Here is a 15,375-nt window from a genome sequence, read left to right on the forward strand (position 1 = left end):
CCAGGCGAAGCCGGTTAGTAAAGCTAGCCCATAATACTGGTAGGAACCTCCTGGTTACACCCACAGGGGATTATTGTGTCCGTCCGTCGTGCCGGGAGGGGCTGGGTGGGGAGGATGGGGAGGGGCTGGGTGGGGAGGGTGGGGAGGGGCTGGGTGGGGAGGGTGGGGAGGGGCTGGGTGGGGAGGGTGGGGAGGGGCTGGGTGGGGAGGGTGGGGAGGGGCTGGGTGGGGAGGGTGGGGAGGGGCTGGGTGGGGAGGGTGGGGAGGGGCTGGTCACCCCGTGGTGCCCTTATAAAACTCAACGATTAACCTACTCACGCTGGCTTGTGCCCGCCCTCACAATCGGGCATATTTGCGGAATACACCACGCCGCCGTTGACCCAGGCCATTGACCGAGCAACCCAACGTTCCTACCAGCTCCCTCCGCAGGAATGTGTTATAGGGCTCGTCGCACATCGCGCTAACCGCTACGCCACCGCTCCCCCGAGCACCACTCCACGTGTCGAAAAAGAAAAAAACACGTGGGGGGGGGCGGAGCCGGAAGTCTTCCGGAAGTGACGCGCACGCTGTACACGCCCACCGCGCGGTGTCCCGTCACTCCAGACTCGAGCCCGCACGCGCCCGGTAAGATTAACCCCCCCTCCTCCCCCCTTCAAACTCGATAAAACAAAATATATACACATAACCTCACATTTTAAAGACACGTTAAATACATACTGAGCTGATGTCGTTGCGCGGGTTTTTTAGTTGTTCACCGGGCGCGTGAATGTTGTGTTGTTTATCCCGCGGACCAATGGGGAGCGGCGTTACTGGCGCGTTTGCTGGAATGTTGTGGAAGGTCGGCGTTGGGGTTGAATATGCCTCCGGTATTATTTTAAAAGACATTTCTAACTATTCCGTGGAGTTTTGATTTGATTAGTGCTGTGCCATGGTGAGGCGACTCGCGAGGATTAGTAGGGTTCGACACGAAGCTGCACGGGGCTCATAGAGCAACGCTGCGGCTGGAGGAGGAATCCGATGAGGCATGAAGCTCTCATGTCCAGTATGGACGGGTGAGCAGGTTACAACAGCTAAGGATAGAAAAACAACGATAGGAGTGCACAATTTAGAGAATGGTAAGCAAGTCACTAAATATAATTAAGTTATGAGCTGAGCCTGATTGATCAAGATTGGGCAAGGCAGTAAAAACAGCAGCAAACTCGTCCCAGACCACACCAAGACGACATACAGTACCTCAATAAAACGGCACATTAAAATGTAATTATCGATACGCAGGTAATTATCAACGTTACAAATCAAATTTGCAAATGTGACTCGCATTGACCGTCATGTAGCAGAGAAGCCATCTCTTTACCATGCATTCGTGTGATGTAATTCAGTGGGTTAATGAGAAGTACATGTCCAGCCCTTTTTTGTAAAGCCACTGTTGGCGGATGAGGGCCTCTCCGTACCGTATCGGTCACCTGGTTTGACTTGCCACGTTGGTCAGTCCGCATTTTTTTTGTTTGTATTCAAAATTTCACCTGGATAATACCTTGAGATGGTTCTAATTTTCAAGGGTGTCCAGGGTGTAAATTTTACACACAGCCATTAGCACGTTTGGCTACGTGCAGTGCGAAAGAAGTTCAACATACATACGCCATGACACAAACATTTAAAATCCATGGATTGTATGCGTTTATGCAATGAACATTGTACCCAGTCAGATACATACTAAACGCATTATACTGGTAGGAACCTCCTGGTTACACCTGCCCACAGGGGATTATTGTGTCCGTCCGTCGTGCAGGGAGGGGCTGGGTGGGGAGGGAGGGGCTGGGTGCGGAGGGAGGGTGGGTCTGTGTAGGGTGGGGAGGGAGGGTGGGGCTGAGTGGGGAGGTGGGGTTGGGTAGGGAGGGAGAGTGGGGCTGGGTGGAGAGGGAGGGTGGGGCTGGGTGGGGAGGGAGGGAGGGTGGGGCTTGGTGGGGAGGGAGGGTGGGGCTGGGTGGGGAGGGTGGGGAGGGACGGTGGGGATGGAGGGTGGGGCTGGGAGGGTGGGGAGGGAGGGTGGGGCTGGGAGGGTGGGGCGGGGAGGGAAGGTGGGGCCATATTTGCGGAATACACCACGCCGCCGTTGACCCTGGCCATTGACAGAGCAACCCAACGTTCCTACCAGCTCCCTCCGCAGCAATGTGTTCTTGTTCACAATGCATACTCACTGCTCACCACGTGGCCCCGAAACATTCAGCATACGTTGATTTCAGTAGTTAATGCGAGTCATTTAAACTAGATAATAGCGCCTGAGGAGGACATCTGTATTACCAGGGAATCCTCGTCAAGAATGACTTGTGAAGCAAGGCACGTTAAAGGGTGAACTATTTGTATAATATAACCTAATTTACAATGTGTTTAGTTTAAAACAAGATAATATTTGTAAAAAGCTACCCAGTAGTCAATGTGTTTATGCAAAACATTAGCATTTCGTGCAGAAGTGCGTTGTCTTTCTCTTGTTTTGCATTATAAAAAATAAATTTGGCGAATGTGACTAATTGACAGCAGCAGTGATGCAGTTATTGACAACTTTGGACCAGTTTCGTCGGAATCAGGATTCATTGCAGTTTGGTCCCAATATGTTTTCTGGCAGGGAAATCGGCCATATTATTGACGTGGGTTGATTGTCGTATTCACTTGCATTGTATCCGCTGGTATTGTAATGAAAGAGCTGAATTGGCATTGTTTATAATGTTCATGATTTATAATGATTCATAATAAACTTAGTATAAGTACTATTTTTAATAGGTGTACTGCATTTGTATGTTTGAGCATTCTATTTCATTAATTTAGTGCACAATTGTTATTTACTTGTTGGTTATAGTCGTTCGTAATGTAATATTTATAGAGTACTGTATCTCCATTTCAGAGACCACAACGTGTCTCAGTGGGCACTCGTTTAATGTAATACGCTGAAGTGAAATGTCACCATGGGGACATCATTTAATTTACTACAACATGTGTATGCCAGCAAATACCTGCTGGGAACGTTGTGTACAACCCATATAATTACGTGGAATACTTGCTATATTTCTGTGTTACAAATGAGGAATGTCTTGGGGTTGGGTCAGTGGTAAACGTGATAAGACACAAAAGCTCTATTGTCCAGAATGGTCGTTTTTGCCACGAGTCTGGGGATTGAGGATAATGTTGGAATTATGTATATGATTGTGAGTGGCCATCTGTGCAGATGATACAGAAACCACTATCAAAAGTGCGTTACCAATTGTATCAATGTGAAACAAGCATGCGTTACTGAAAATAAATATGATGTACACCATGTTCTAAATATGGGTATCTGGTTATTCCAGGATATGCCGCGAATGTAAATTGACAGAACTCAGTGTAAGCAAACACGTGTGATTCGACGAGATGTGGGGTACTACATATGATTTTTATTTTTAAAATCTCATTTGCTGTTGTTGCACTCAAAAATACCTACATTTATTGGCTTGGTGACATTGGTAGTTTAATGTTAGCATGTAGGCAAATATTGTTTAACTTGCGCCTCGTAAGAGTGTGGATTCCTGCAGTCACGAAAACTTCATATCTAGATAGAGACTAATCTCACGAGTTGTATACGTGGCATTTATCTAGCCAAGGCCTTTACGTTTGCGTTTTTGTAAGTTCTAGTAAAGTCTCTTACCGTGATACGAGGGCATGAAGCTCATTACACACATGCCCTACTGATGATGAGTCATGAAAACAGTTTGAGCTTCGGACTTAGTGGTACCTCTAGCTGCCTGTTTAGGTATCCCGCAATGTGCGGCTGGTCTTTAGGAGGAGGTTTAGCAATTCACCGATTAAAAATGTTTCCATTGGCTGACCTAGCATGCAGAGGAGTGCCAGGGAAAGTGAATCACACGCTCTGCTGGTTATTGTATTATTACACTTGCTAACCCATGAAAGTTATTGAACTGGAAGAGAGCAATGCTGCATGATGGCTGATGTCATAGTTTGTCCCATGGTGCATGTATCAGTCCATTAGAGGGCAAGCTTTTATCATCAAGTTGGATATCCATCAGGCATGCCCTCAGAAAGATATTCATCACACATGCCCTCAGAAATTGCGTTTTATTTGCTCCTCAACTTAACACATAAGACCCTTGATTTTGTATTTAATTGACTGGCAGTGAATGATAGTGTTTCTCTAAAAGTTCTATGTGTTTATACGTCTCTCTTGGTTTTTATGTTAGGAGGGGGAGGCTTAACGCTGTAGGATGTGGGTAACATCTCAATCTCAGAGATGTCCTCGGTGACATCAGCCGGATGCCAGCCAGAATTTTTGTTTCGAATATAGTATGACACTATCTTTGTATATGGAGAGGGTACTACTCAACTCCCATTGTATTGACTTTTACAGGGAGTAAGGAGGTGAGGGCCACTTTGGCCACCATGAAATGTACATTCTTACCACCAATGTTCGACCTATTAATGTGTTTTTGTTTGTGTGTTGGTCTCTGCAGACAGTGTTGCTGGTTTCTGCACATTCAAACCATTGTTACCTAGCAATGGCCACACCCAGTGCACCTCCACCCGAATATTACGGCAACAACCAGCCGGGATACCCTCCTCCTTATCAGCCGGGCGCGTACTCCAACCCTGGCGTCCAGCCTGGAAACTTTCAGCCACCAGCAGGCCAGCCATGGGTGTACCCGGTCCCACAGCCCGGGGGATATCCCTCCCCCCAGCCGGGGGGATACCCACCACCACAGTCTGGGAGATACCATCAATCGCAGCCTGAAGGGTTGTCGTCCCCCCAGGGAGGAGGTTATCCACCACCCCAGCAGGGGGTCTACCCTGGGTTCTTTCTGCCATCGCCACAGCAGCAGGGAGGGTATCCTGGACAGCCGCAGCCACCGTTCGTACCCCCCACCATACCACTGCACCCGTCCTTTGGAGGCATGCAGAGTCCTGGTGAGTGTGGAGCCCCTGCTGGTTTAACCAGCCAAACTGTCATTATTTTTTTTACACTGCTTGTATTTGGAAAAAAGTGGAAAAATGTGTGTTTATGACATGTTCTTATTTTTTATCACATGCTTTATCACTTTTAATTTGGTATAGTGTATATATGTTATAATAGTGGCATAAGTGCCCATGCTCTAATGTACTTTAAAGATTGGATTGTGAGAGAAATGTAAGGTAGTCCTCAATGAGTCCTCTCTTAATATCAAATTATATCTACAATTCTCTGTTATATGTCTACCTTACCCCAACCCTACATCCCTTATTCAAAAACACCCCATTAGGGTATGGTGGGGTTACCATTGAGGGTGAGGAGGATGGGGATATGGGCACCTGGGATGATCGCAATGTGCGCCGTGTGTTCGTCCGTAAGGTATGTATGTTTGCGTGTGTACACTTGTATAATGCAACACACTTCCCACAAATGTGTCGCTAAGTACTCGCGTGTATTCTTGCTGGCAGGATTTACGTTTACATTTTCGTATTGTGCCTCAGTCGTAAAAAAAAACATTTGTGTGCATGTGTGCAGGTGTACACCATCCTGATGCTACAGCTGCTGGTCACTTTTGGCATCGTGGCTGTGTTCACTTTCAAGTGAGCCTTTGCATAGCAATCACCTGTATCTCTGCCCTGGTGGCAGGAGGTGCTTCCTTTGTTTGACAGTTTTGTCTTAAGCAGCCGCTGACAGTTGCTTGCCCCCATTAGGTCTAGACTGATGCATCGTTTCCCAAGTGATCAGTATATGCCATTGTCAAACTTTCTTTTAACATCGTGTTTTTTTGTTAAAAAAACTAATTCATATGGCACATTTGTGCACGTGACAACTTGATTTGTTTGGCTATGTTAGTTTGTCGAGTTAGAGCTCTGATTTACATTTTATTCACACGATCTAACCAACATTTTTTCACGTATCATATGCCATTCACTATTATGGTGATATAAGTTAATATTCAAATATGTTATCATCCCTTGTTCATATGCTTAAAATGTCACTTAAATACTCTTTGATCTCATATTTGTGGTTTATATATCGGTTCCAACATTAATGTTACTCGTAAAGTTAATTTAATAGCAAAACATTGCATTAGCAGTTTTATAAAATTATCTGTAAAGTGGGGTCACACAACCCCCCAGGACTGGTACAGAGTGTGGAGCGACATTCCACCAGTGGCTTGACAAAAGCATTGAACATTATGAAAATTTCAAACTAATTTCATGCCTTGTTAATACATATCAAATAATGTTGAGGAACACATGTTGCAACTATTATAATGTACCTGCAATTAACATAAAAATTACGTGAACAAATGTATTTAGTTGAAATCACTGCACATAAGCGTAGACAATATCACACACATTCCAGTTGACATTAAAACAATTGCGAACAAAGCACACTTTGCGTTGTTGTGTGATAAAAAATATATTTACATTGTCTGAGACATTAACCTGATAGAATCTACTGTGCTTTTCTCCAGTGAATCAGTGGAGAGGTTTGTGAGACGGACGCCAGCTATTTACTGGACCTCATAGTAAGTTGCTATTTTCAGTGAGCTAATAACATACACTGACATTTTATACACAGGTATGTTTTAAAATGTTATTATGTTTAAGTAAGAGAGTGAACACTGATGCTATGAAAATTTAGCTGAGAAAGGTGTGAATATTGAGAGGATACTTTTAATAATCATAATTATTGTGTATGTAATTTACCATCATGTATTGTATCATGCATTTCCTTTATTTAATCGGATGAAATTTCGGTCTGTTGAGACGTGATAAATTCCCTCTTTTAGCAAAGGAGACCTGGATTACATCAGGTGATGTCGAATATAACTAAATACAATTATAAGAACAAATGTAGACTAAATTTAATATATGAATACTAATTTGAACATAGCTAAGTAAAAAAGGTTAATAAAGTGTCGGTGAGATCATCTTTTGTCATTGCCTCATGTCACTAGCACTCACTATCAAGCAGTCTGGGAGGTGAATTTATGTTTGCGTGATCAGTGTGTGTCAATGACTGTTCCCCGTGTCTTCTCCCTAGTGGCGTGTTCTTCGTCACGTACCTGGTGCTCATTTGCTGTACCAAGGCAAGGTTAGAATTTAGATTTTGCATATTCGGGGAGCGTTTCATAATTTGAACGTGTAAAAATATGCTGGATGCTGCTGAGATTCTGGGTTTGAATTATAGACAGCCACCAGTGGTTAAATTGGGTTCTCAAGTGTAGGCTCAGCATCGTCACCAATGACTGCACAAAAATGCCATGTAAAATGTTTTGCCCTTAATTTGGTGAAATCGCAGCTCTTGAGAAAATTAATTTGGTTATTCTGGCTGTGAGAACAATATGAGATTGACTGAAAAGTGACAAGTAGCCTCAGGTTGTATGGGAAAGTGTAACCCCTTCTGATATGGCCAATTAAAAGCATTTCTGGCAAAGTCCTGTTAACGTTTTCCACACGTGTACTCTGACGCACACTATGTTCTGCTCTGCATGCCTTCTGAATATAGTCTTTGTCTCATTACATAATTCTAAAAGCACAGTTGAAATAAAGTATGGAGAAAATATACAAAACCTTATTTGTAAAGCATTAAAATATATGATCGTTTTATATTTTGACAGGAGAATGTTTCCTCTCAACTACATCTTGCTGTCTGTGTTTGTAAGTACTTTGGTTTTATTATTTTAATTCATGATATTCGGGATACTTTGAGATTTTTTATCAAGACAGTTAATGAATTAATAAAGTGTATTATTTTATTTAAACATGTTATATCAAACACCAGGTGATGAAAAATGGTTGCAAAAAATGTCAGTTATATGATTTAGTTAATTTATAAACCAAGATTACAAATTTCGTGTGAAAATATTGTTTGTTATACAAATTGGCCTGAATGTGTTGTGAATATTTAATAAGTATTTCAGAAAGTGTTTACATAACGTTAATAGTTGACTTTGCATTTGTTTATATGCTGCTTTATTCATTTGGGGAAAAAAAATGGTTTATAAATCTTGATTTAAAGCTTTCGTGACTCCAGGAATCCATACTCTTTGGTTCTTTCGGTAAAGAAATAATATAAAACAAATCACGACGTTTCGATCGCAACACAAGCAATCTTCATGGTTTATAAAGATGATACTTTTTACTAATTAAATTGTAATATCACCTCCTACTTAGTAGGACCCTCCTGAAAAATAATTTTGAGATTCGGTGAGGCTTTCCTGGGTAAACAGGCGTAATAATCAAATTTGTGTATTGAAAATGTATTAAATATGCTGTTTATGTCTGCTGAATAGCACACGGTGATGACTGGATGCATATCCAGATGACCACAGTGGGCCCTGAGAGACCAAGGCTTTTGTTGAACGCATTAAAGAGTCCTGTATCAATGTACCTCCCCCACCCCTTAACAGACGCTGGCCATGGCTTACATGACGGGGATGCTAGCCAGGTGCTCAGAATCTGAACACTCATGCATACCCCCAATTAAATTGCATTGCTCTATACTCACACTCTTGCAGCATAATTCTCATATAAAAAAAGACTAAATATAAATTGTCAACATTGTATGATGTACTACACACGCTTATCTTTTTTCACAAGCCCTATTTTTGAAGACAAAGGTACTGATGTTGTAAATCTGTCATGCTGGGTGTGAGCAGTTACTACAGTACCAAGTCGGTTCTCATGTGTCTGGGCATCACGGCAATGGTGTGTGCAGCAGTCACCCTCTTCTGCTTCCAGACCAAGGTACAGTTTGGCCTTTTTTTTAATTTGTGTTCCCATAAGTTCGCAACTGGGATTGAACAGTTGCACGGTGGGCTCACACAATGTGCTATGAACCTGGCAACTTGAATTTGTATTCCCGACCGTGGCTGTCATCAGTGGAGAGTGATATCTGTACCAGTTCCGAGGTGCCAACCCGCACTGACCAACGTGGTGAAATATAGTCAAACAACACCCATGACATGGGGAGGTCTGCATCCAGCATTGCCTTGGCAAAGGGCTGAAAATTAAGTCCACAGCATTAAATTCTGAGAATATTTTAATTATAGATATCTCCAAGTTGTAGGTTAAGATTAATATACAGTTTATTAGATGTTGATACGCATCTTAAATCTTGTCACTGCATCGCAGCACATTGGTTTGAGATTATGCGTGTGTGCATGCGTTTCTACAGTTTGACTTCACATCATGCCACGGCCTCATGTTCGTATTGTCCATGGCTCTCCTCCTGACTGGGCTGGTGGCTGTCTTCACTGTGCCATTTGGATACGTGAGTCCAACACATAGCATGCATTCTATACCATAGGGACTGACTGATGTGGCCAATATTGTCCTCTAACACATCTACACGTAGTTTAGTTTCGAGAACAATGTCAAACAAGAAGTTATCTCTAATGGTAGGGTTGTCATTCCATTTCAAGGTTAGCCTGTCTTAGTGTCATTCATATAATAAAAATGCTGTTTTCATAACAAATATTGACATTCTTCCTGACTCATACAGTAGTTGATATTAAATATCACTTGCTTTTATTATGAATAACATTTTAAAGTGTAGCAAAACTATGCAGGTAATTACATACTCTTTGGTTCTTTAGGTAAAGTCACGTAGGAAAAAAAAACGAAAATTCATATATTTCGACGTTTCGATCGCAACACAAGCGGTCGTCCTCAGGCGGAAAAAATATCCAGCAGTGGAATTGCTGAACTAGCGAGAGAGCTGTTACAACAAGAGGTTATTTATGTGGCATTGGGCAAGCAAGCGGGGTCTGAGCTGGGAAGGTATTCCATCCCTGGACGCAAGCACGTCAGTTGTGTTAACGGATTAGGGAGAGAGAGATTAGCATGAAATGAGCTTCCGTCGCCGCATATGAGTATCATCCCCGCATATGCGCACAACAGCAGAGTAAATGGGAGATTAGCACTATGTTAATGGTAGAGATTAGGGGGATTAGTAAGTTAATGTTATGTCTGTGTAACACAAGCTGCGGCGCTGCCAACTGCGCTGTGAGGCAAGCGCGTCCACACACGAGAACCACCGCAATGGTGGTCATGCCAGTGTGTCACAAAGCCCATCACACAGCCAGAACCATCGATACATCGAGGCGAAGGGAACAGAAGTGGCCATGTTAGTGAGACCCCAGCCCGTTAATGCAGAGGCACCTAACACGGCAATGCAACTCAGAGAGTCGATATATCGATGGTTCTGGCTGTGTGATGGGCTTTGTGTCTCACTGGCGTGACCACCGTTGCGGTGGTTCTCTTGCGTGGATGCGCTTGCCTCGCAGCGCAGTTGGCAGCGCCGCAGCTTGTGTTACACATAGACATGACATTAACTTGCTAATCCCCCTAATCTCTCTGCCTAATCTCTCCCATCAACATAGTGCTAATCTCCCATTAAAACTGCTGTTGTGCACATATGCTGGGATGATACTCTTATGCTGCGACGGAAGCTTATTTCATGTTAATCTCTCTCTCCCTAATCTACCCCATTAACACAACTGATGTGCTTACGTCCGGGGATAAAATTCCTTTCCAGCTCAGACTCCGCTTGCTTGCCAATCGCCACGTAAATAACCTCTTGTTGTAACAGCTCTCTCGCTGGTTCAGCAGTTCCACTGCTGGTTCATTTTTTTCCGCCTGAGGACGACCACTTGTGTTGCGATCGATACGTCGTGATATTATTTTTTATTTTATTTTTCTACCTACGTGACTTTACCGAAAGAACCAAAGAGTATGGATTCCTGCAGTCACGAAAGCTTCAAATCAAGAGGTAATTACATAGTCATACATATGCTATTGTTGTTGAACTGTATGTTTATGCTTCCAGATCTATATTCACCACGTTTATGAACCCACACTGAAGTGTGATGAAATGTGGTCACATAGTCTTCATGACCCACACAGGAATGGGGAGACTCTTATCCAGCATCTGATTGACAAATAAAGGATGTACGATTTTGTAGCTATAGGTTACCTTTCAAAATATGTTGTTTTGGCTTGTGAAGCATATGCCGTAACTGCGGAATGTGTTATATAATATCGTAAACCAGGAGTTGTTGTAAGGGATGAGCCACGTGTGTCCGCAGATCCCCTGGATACAGACGGTATATGCAGGCCTGGGCGCTGTGGTTTTCACTTTGGTGAGCTTTTGATCCTCATGTCCTGCCATATCCCTAGAGGCAGAAAATCAAATATTATGTTTATAATCTGTTCCAGCTTCGCCAAATATGCAAAGACCTATCTTCTCATAATACTTTCTTGTCTAACTTGATATGCAAAATTACTAATCTGCAGATTTTGCACGGTGATTGCATTGTGAATGTGCCCATTAGATATATTACGTTGCATTGCTTTTATTTTTTGTATTGATGTTGGTTATTGTGCCGCATGAAAACTAAAAGTAAAATTTCATGAGAGCCACCCACACGTACAAGTGTTGGGGAATAGAATGTGATAATAGACGTGCATACCTTTGGGCTGGAGTAGAACGTTGTGTAACTTCATGGCATCGGGGTGCACTTTTTTCAGTTTTGAGCATATTTACACCTGCTACATGGACTGCATGTTGTGCCATTTCATGCAATCCATTGATGTTGAAGGTTACCGATTACAAGTGCAGTGTTTTTATTTCACGTGGACCACTTGTTCTTTTTCTCCTGTGTCACTTTTATTTAACAGATCTCTTCGCGTTCAACACCCCATAATTTCGTCTTGTTTTCCCACTTGCGCTGCTCGCCTGCTTCGCTCTGCTCCCCCTCTTTCTCTCAGACTCTCCACAGCTTGCTTCCTCTTTCTCACTCTCGTTGCCTCTCCACTGCTAGCCTGTTTTCTATCTCACTTTCCTAGTCTCTCCACTGCTAGCCTGTTCTCTCTCTCACTCTCCTAGCCTCTTCACTGCTAGCCTGTTCTCTCTCTCTCCTAATCTCTCCACTGCTAGCCTGTTCTCTCTCACTTTCCTAGTCTCTCCACTGCTAGCCTGTTCTCTCTCTCACTTTCCTAGTCTCTCCACTGCTAGCATGTTCTGTCTCTCACTCACTTAGTCTCTCCACTGCTAGCCTGTTCTCTCTCTCACTTTCCTAGTCTCTCCACTGCTAGCCTGTTCTGTCTCTCACTCTCCTAGTCTCTCCACTGCTAGCCTGCCTGTCACGCTCCGCTCACTTAGCTCACTCCGCCCCCCCCCCCCTTTCTCTCTCAGACTCTCCACGGCTTGCTTCCTCTCTCTCACTCTCCTAGCCTCTCCACTGCTAGCCGGTTCTCTCTCTCACTCTCCTAGTCTCTCCACTGCTATCCTGCCTGTCACGCTCCGCTCACTTTGCTCTCTCTGCTGCTGGCCTACCACTACACACTGATAACTTCCCACCGTACACTCCGCTAGCCTCTCCACTGCTAGCCTATTACTATACACTCGGATAGCTTCTCCACTGCTAGCATCTCACTATATCTTCTGCTAGCTTCTCTACTGCTAACCTTCCACTATATACTCTGCTAGCTTCTCCACTGCTAGCTATACGCTCTGCTAGCTTCTCTATCTTTCCTCTTCTCTTCACTGCGACAAACTCCACTTTCTCTCACTCTCCCGTATATAACCCCCTCCTCATCGTCTCAATCTCCGGTCTGCCTGGCGTCTGTTCCGCACCTACATTTGCAGCCAGTCAATCACTGCTATGCATCTTAATGAGCTGTCTCCTTTCAGTTGCTCCCTCTAACAAGCTATGGCACACATTCATCAATAATTCTTTACTCCCAACTTTTTTTTTGCAATAAGCTCTTAATTGAATTCACAGCAAATGTTCTTGCTGGTCACCTCTTCCTTACTTTTCTTCCACACGCCTTTGCAGTTCCTGGCCTTCGACACACAGCTGTTGCTGGGCAACCGGCGACACTCGATCAGCCCCGAGGAGCATGTTTATGGCGCGCTCAGCCTCTACATGGACATTGTGTACATCTTCACCTTCATGCTGCAGCTCTTCGGTACTCGCGATTGACCGCCATCTTAGCTCCTCCACTTGCCATGCCCTACTACCTGCGTGCAAGGTGCATGCCTGCTGGTCAGTCCATCAGTTGATCAGGTGTTGTCATGTACAAGCATAAGTAGCAATTTCCGGTACTTACTACCCCTCATTCACCCACTCCAGTTGTTCCTGGCCAGTACTTTCGACCACCAGAGGGGAGCTTGTGTATAAAATTGTCCTCATTCGGATGTGGTAGTAAAATGTATCTGTTAGTATATGGGATTGTCCGATGGGAGTTGTGGTGAGCCACATGTGTAGTTTGAAGGATGTAGTGCTAATGTTTAAGTCTCAGTGTTTATACTCTAGAGATATTATTGTTCAGCGAATTAATGCAAGGCTTATCATTCGTGCAACTGGAATAAGCAAATATATATATCTCCAACATACCAGCATTGTCATTACAGCATTTGTAAAACATGCAGCGTGTTTATCGATGTTTATAATTTCAAAAATCCTACTTGTAGTAGCTTAAGACATGAATTGGTACTGTAGGCCTTGTGTTTTATGCAGTTGTCCACTTGGTTACATTTAATTTATATTACTTTATTTGTTTGACTTACTGAAGAACGTATATGTCGAGAGGGTAGTAGTGCCATTGATTAAGTTTACTTAAAATTCATACATACACATGCAAACTGAAGTATACCCTTGAGCTTGAAGTGTGCTCACAAAATAAAAAAAACAAATCTTAGCCTGATCAAACATTTTGGTTGCTTGGAACAAATTCAGAAATCTTTCCGATCACTGATGTTGCTCTGTGGTGTTTATTGTCAATTTAGAGAAATATGCTCATTCACCCCATATCGAAGACCACTTCAATGAAGCAGGTGACGTTTGTTTTAGTTCGTGCGAGATTCATTTAGCATCCGAGACCTCGGGACAACCCCGTCAGATCCATACCCTGTCACTTTTTCCTAGTCAAATGTAATTTTGGCATGGACTTCTGCAGATAAGCAGCTGTGCAGTGTAATAATGAATCTTATGTATATTGGGGTTCTCTGCTTATCCAAAGTCCCAGTGATTTTTTTCGGAGGTTTTAATTGACAAATGAGCACAACGGGTTAACTAGTATGTGCTGGTGGTGGGTGGATGTTAACAAGATGCTGGGGTGGGACAAGCTTTTATTACGTGCCTCGTAGAAAGCAAGAGTGTTGTGTGAATCAATCTGTTTTGCAGCCAGATGAAATACACACTGCTAACTTTATGGTACAAATCTTGTACACTTGTCATGGCCGATACCTATCTTAAATCCCCTTGCCCATTCCTCCCCAGTCCCTAGCATGATGAGAAGTAATTTAAACACCCAGAAGAAGCAGTCTAGTCAACCCAAAGGCATAATTTCTTTTGAGATGGCATTTTGCCATTGCATTTAAGGCAGAGCGTTTCCTGCTGTGAATGGCTTCACAAGTGCAGTAGACAACAACCACGTTTGAATAGACCACTTCATGCTATTATGCTTCTCAGCTTAGATCGTCACCCACACGCACCAGTGTTTGGGGTGCACAACCCGATATTAGACATGCATAACTTCCTTGCATCGTGATGCACTTATTTTGTCAGTAGAGGCTAGATTTACACTTCTACAGGTACTGCATGCTGATACACTAAAGCCAGTCTCAAGACCGAGATAAGCTATGTAAACTGTGCAATGCATTATGAAAGTGTTCCTGGTGTAGATATGGCATAGGTTCAGTGATGAGCAACTCCAGGCCCTTATGAGCCACAGTCCCACTTTTAACATCAATCAACAGGTGGTTGAATAATGACTTAAAGCTTTCGTGACTGCAGGAATTCATATTCATCGGGTCTTTCGGTAAAGTCACGTAGATGGTTCGAAGAGTAGAACAAAAAACTACGTTTCGATCCAAACACAAACGATCGTCATCCTCCTGATGTCGTAGTTTTGTTATTTTCTATGAACCATCTATGTGACTTTACCAAAAAGACCCAATGAATAGGTGGTTGAATGTGAAATGATGTGTGGATCAGTAGGCATGGGGTTGCTTTTTCCAATTGAATATAACAGAGCCCTGTTAAAGATGTGAAATTTAACTTGAGATTTTTTTCTTGCCGTATAGTATGACTTTACAGGTAAATTATTCTTGGTGGTAGAAATTAAATGTAGCAGCTGCATTTTTTAATCAGTCACTTGGCTCCAAGAATATCAATCGACAGATCTGCCCAACTGTTATCTGTTGTAGTCGTCACACCATTATACATGTTGTGGGGTCTATATTGAGACTGAATGATGCAGCTTGCTGCATTTACATTGGCTGTGCTCATATGAAAATAATGAGTCAATGTAAAGTCACTGTTATTTCAAAACTGATGTTGTGTATTAAACTGTTGGATGACTTAA

At 43.2% G+C, this 15,375-nt stretch overlaps 1 protein-coding gene across 1 annotated transcript; it reads left to right on the forward strand.

Annotated features, from left to right (window-relative positions):
• The first annotated feature begins 564 nt into the window (after window positions 1–564).
• Window positions 565–15,375, forward strand: LOC144932965 (protein lifeguard 2-like). Its single transcript, XM_078857369.1, has 12 exons — window positions 565–624; window positions 4,497–4,947; window positions 5,280–5,368; window positions 5,525–5,589; window positions 6,471–6,524; window positions 7,043–7,093; window positions 7,620–7,659; window positions 8,412–8,449; window positions 8,661–8,748; window positions 9,179–9,274; window positions 11,091–11,144; window positions 12,843–15,375. Exons 2-12 carry the CDS (start codon window positions 4,542–4,544, stop codon window positions 12,987–12,989), a joined length of 1,128 nt encoding a protein of 375 aa, XP_078713495.1. The 5' UTR covers window positions 565–624; window positions 4,497–4,541; the 3' UTR covers window positions 12,990–15,375.

The sequence above is a fragment of the Lampetra fluviatilis genome, chromosome 1, assembly GCF_964198595.1.
Source record: "Lampetra fluviatilis chromosome 1, kcLamFluv1.1, whole genome shotgun sequence".
In the NCBI taxonomy this organism is placed as follows: Eukaryota; Metazoa; Chordata; class Hyperoartia; order Petromyzontiformes; family Petromyzontidae; genus Lampetra; species Lampetra fluviatilis.

What these genes read in the sequence shown, in the direction of transcription:
- LOC144932965 (XM_078857369.1), top strand. Translation starts at nt 4,542, where the DNA reads ATGGCCACACCCAGTGCACCTCCACCCGAATATTACGGCAACAACCAG. An exon ending in GTGGCTGTGTTCACTTTCAA is followed by an intron (nt 5,590 to 6,470) that starts GTGAGCCTTTGC and finishes GCTTTTCTCCAG; the next exon opens with TGAATCAGTGGAGAGGTTTG. An exon ending in TCTTCTGCTTCCAGACCAAG is followed by an intron (nt 8,749 to 9,178) that starts GTACAGTTTGGC and finishes GCGTTTCTACAG; the next exon opens with TTTGACTTCACATCATGCCA.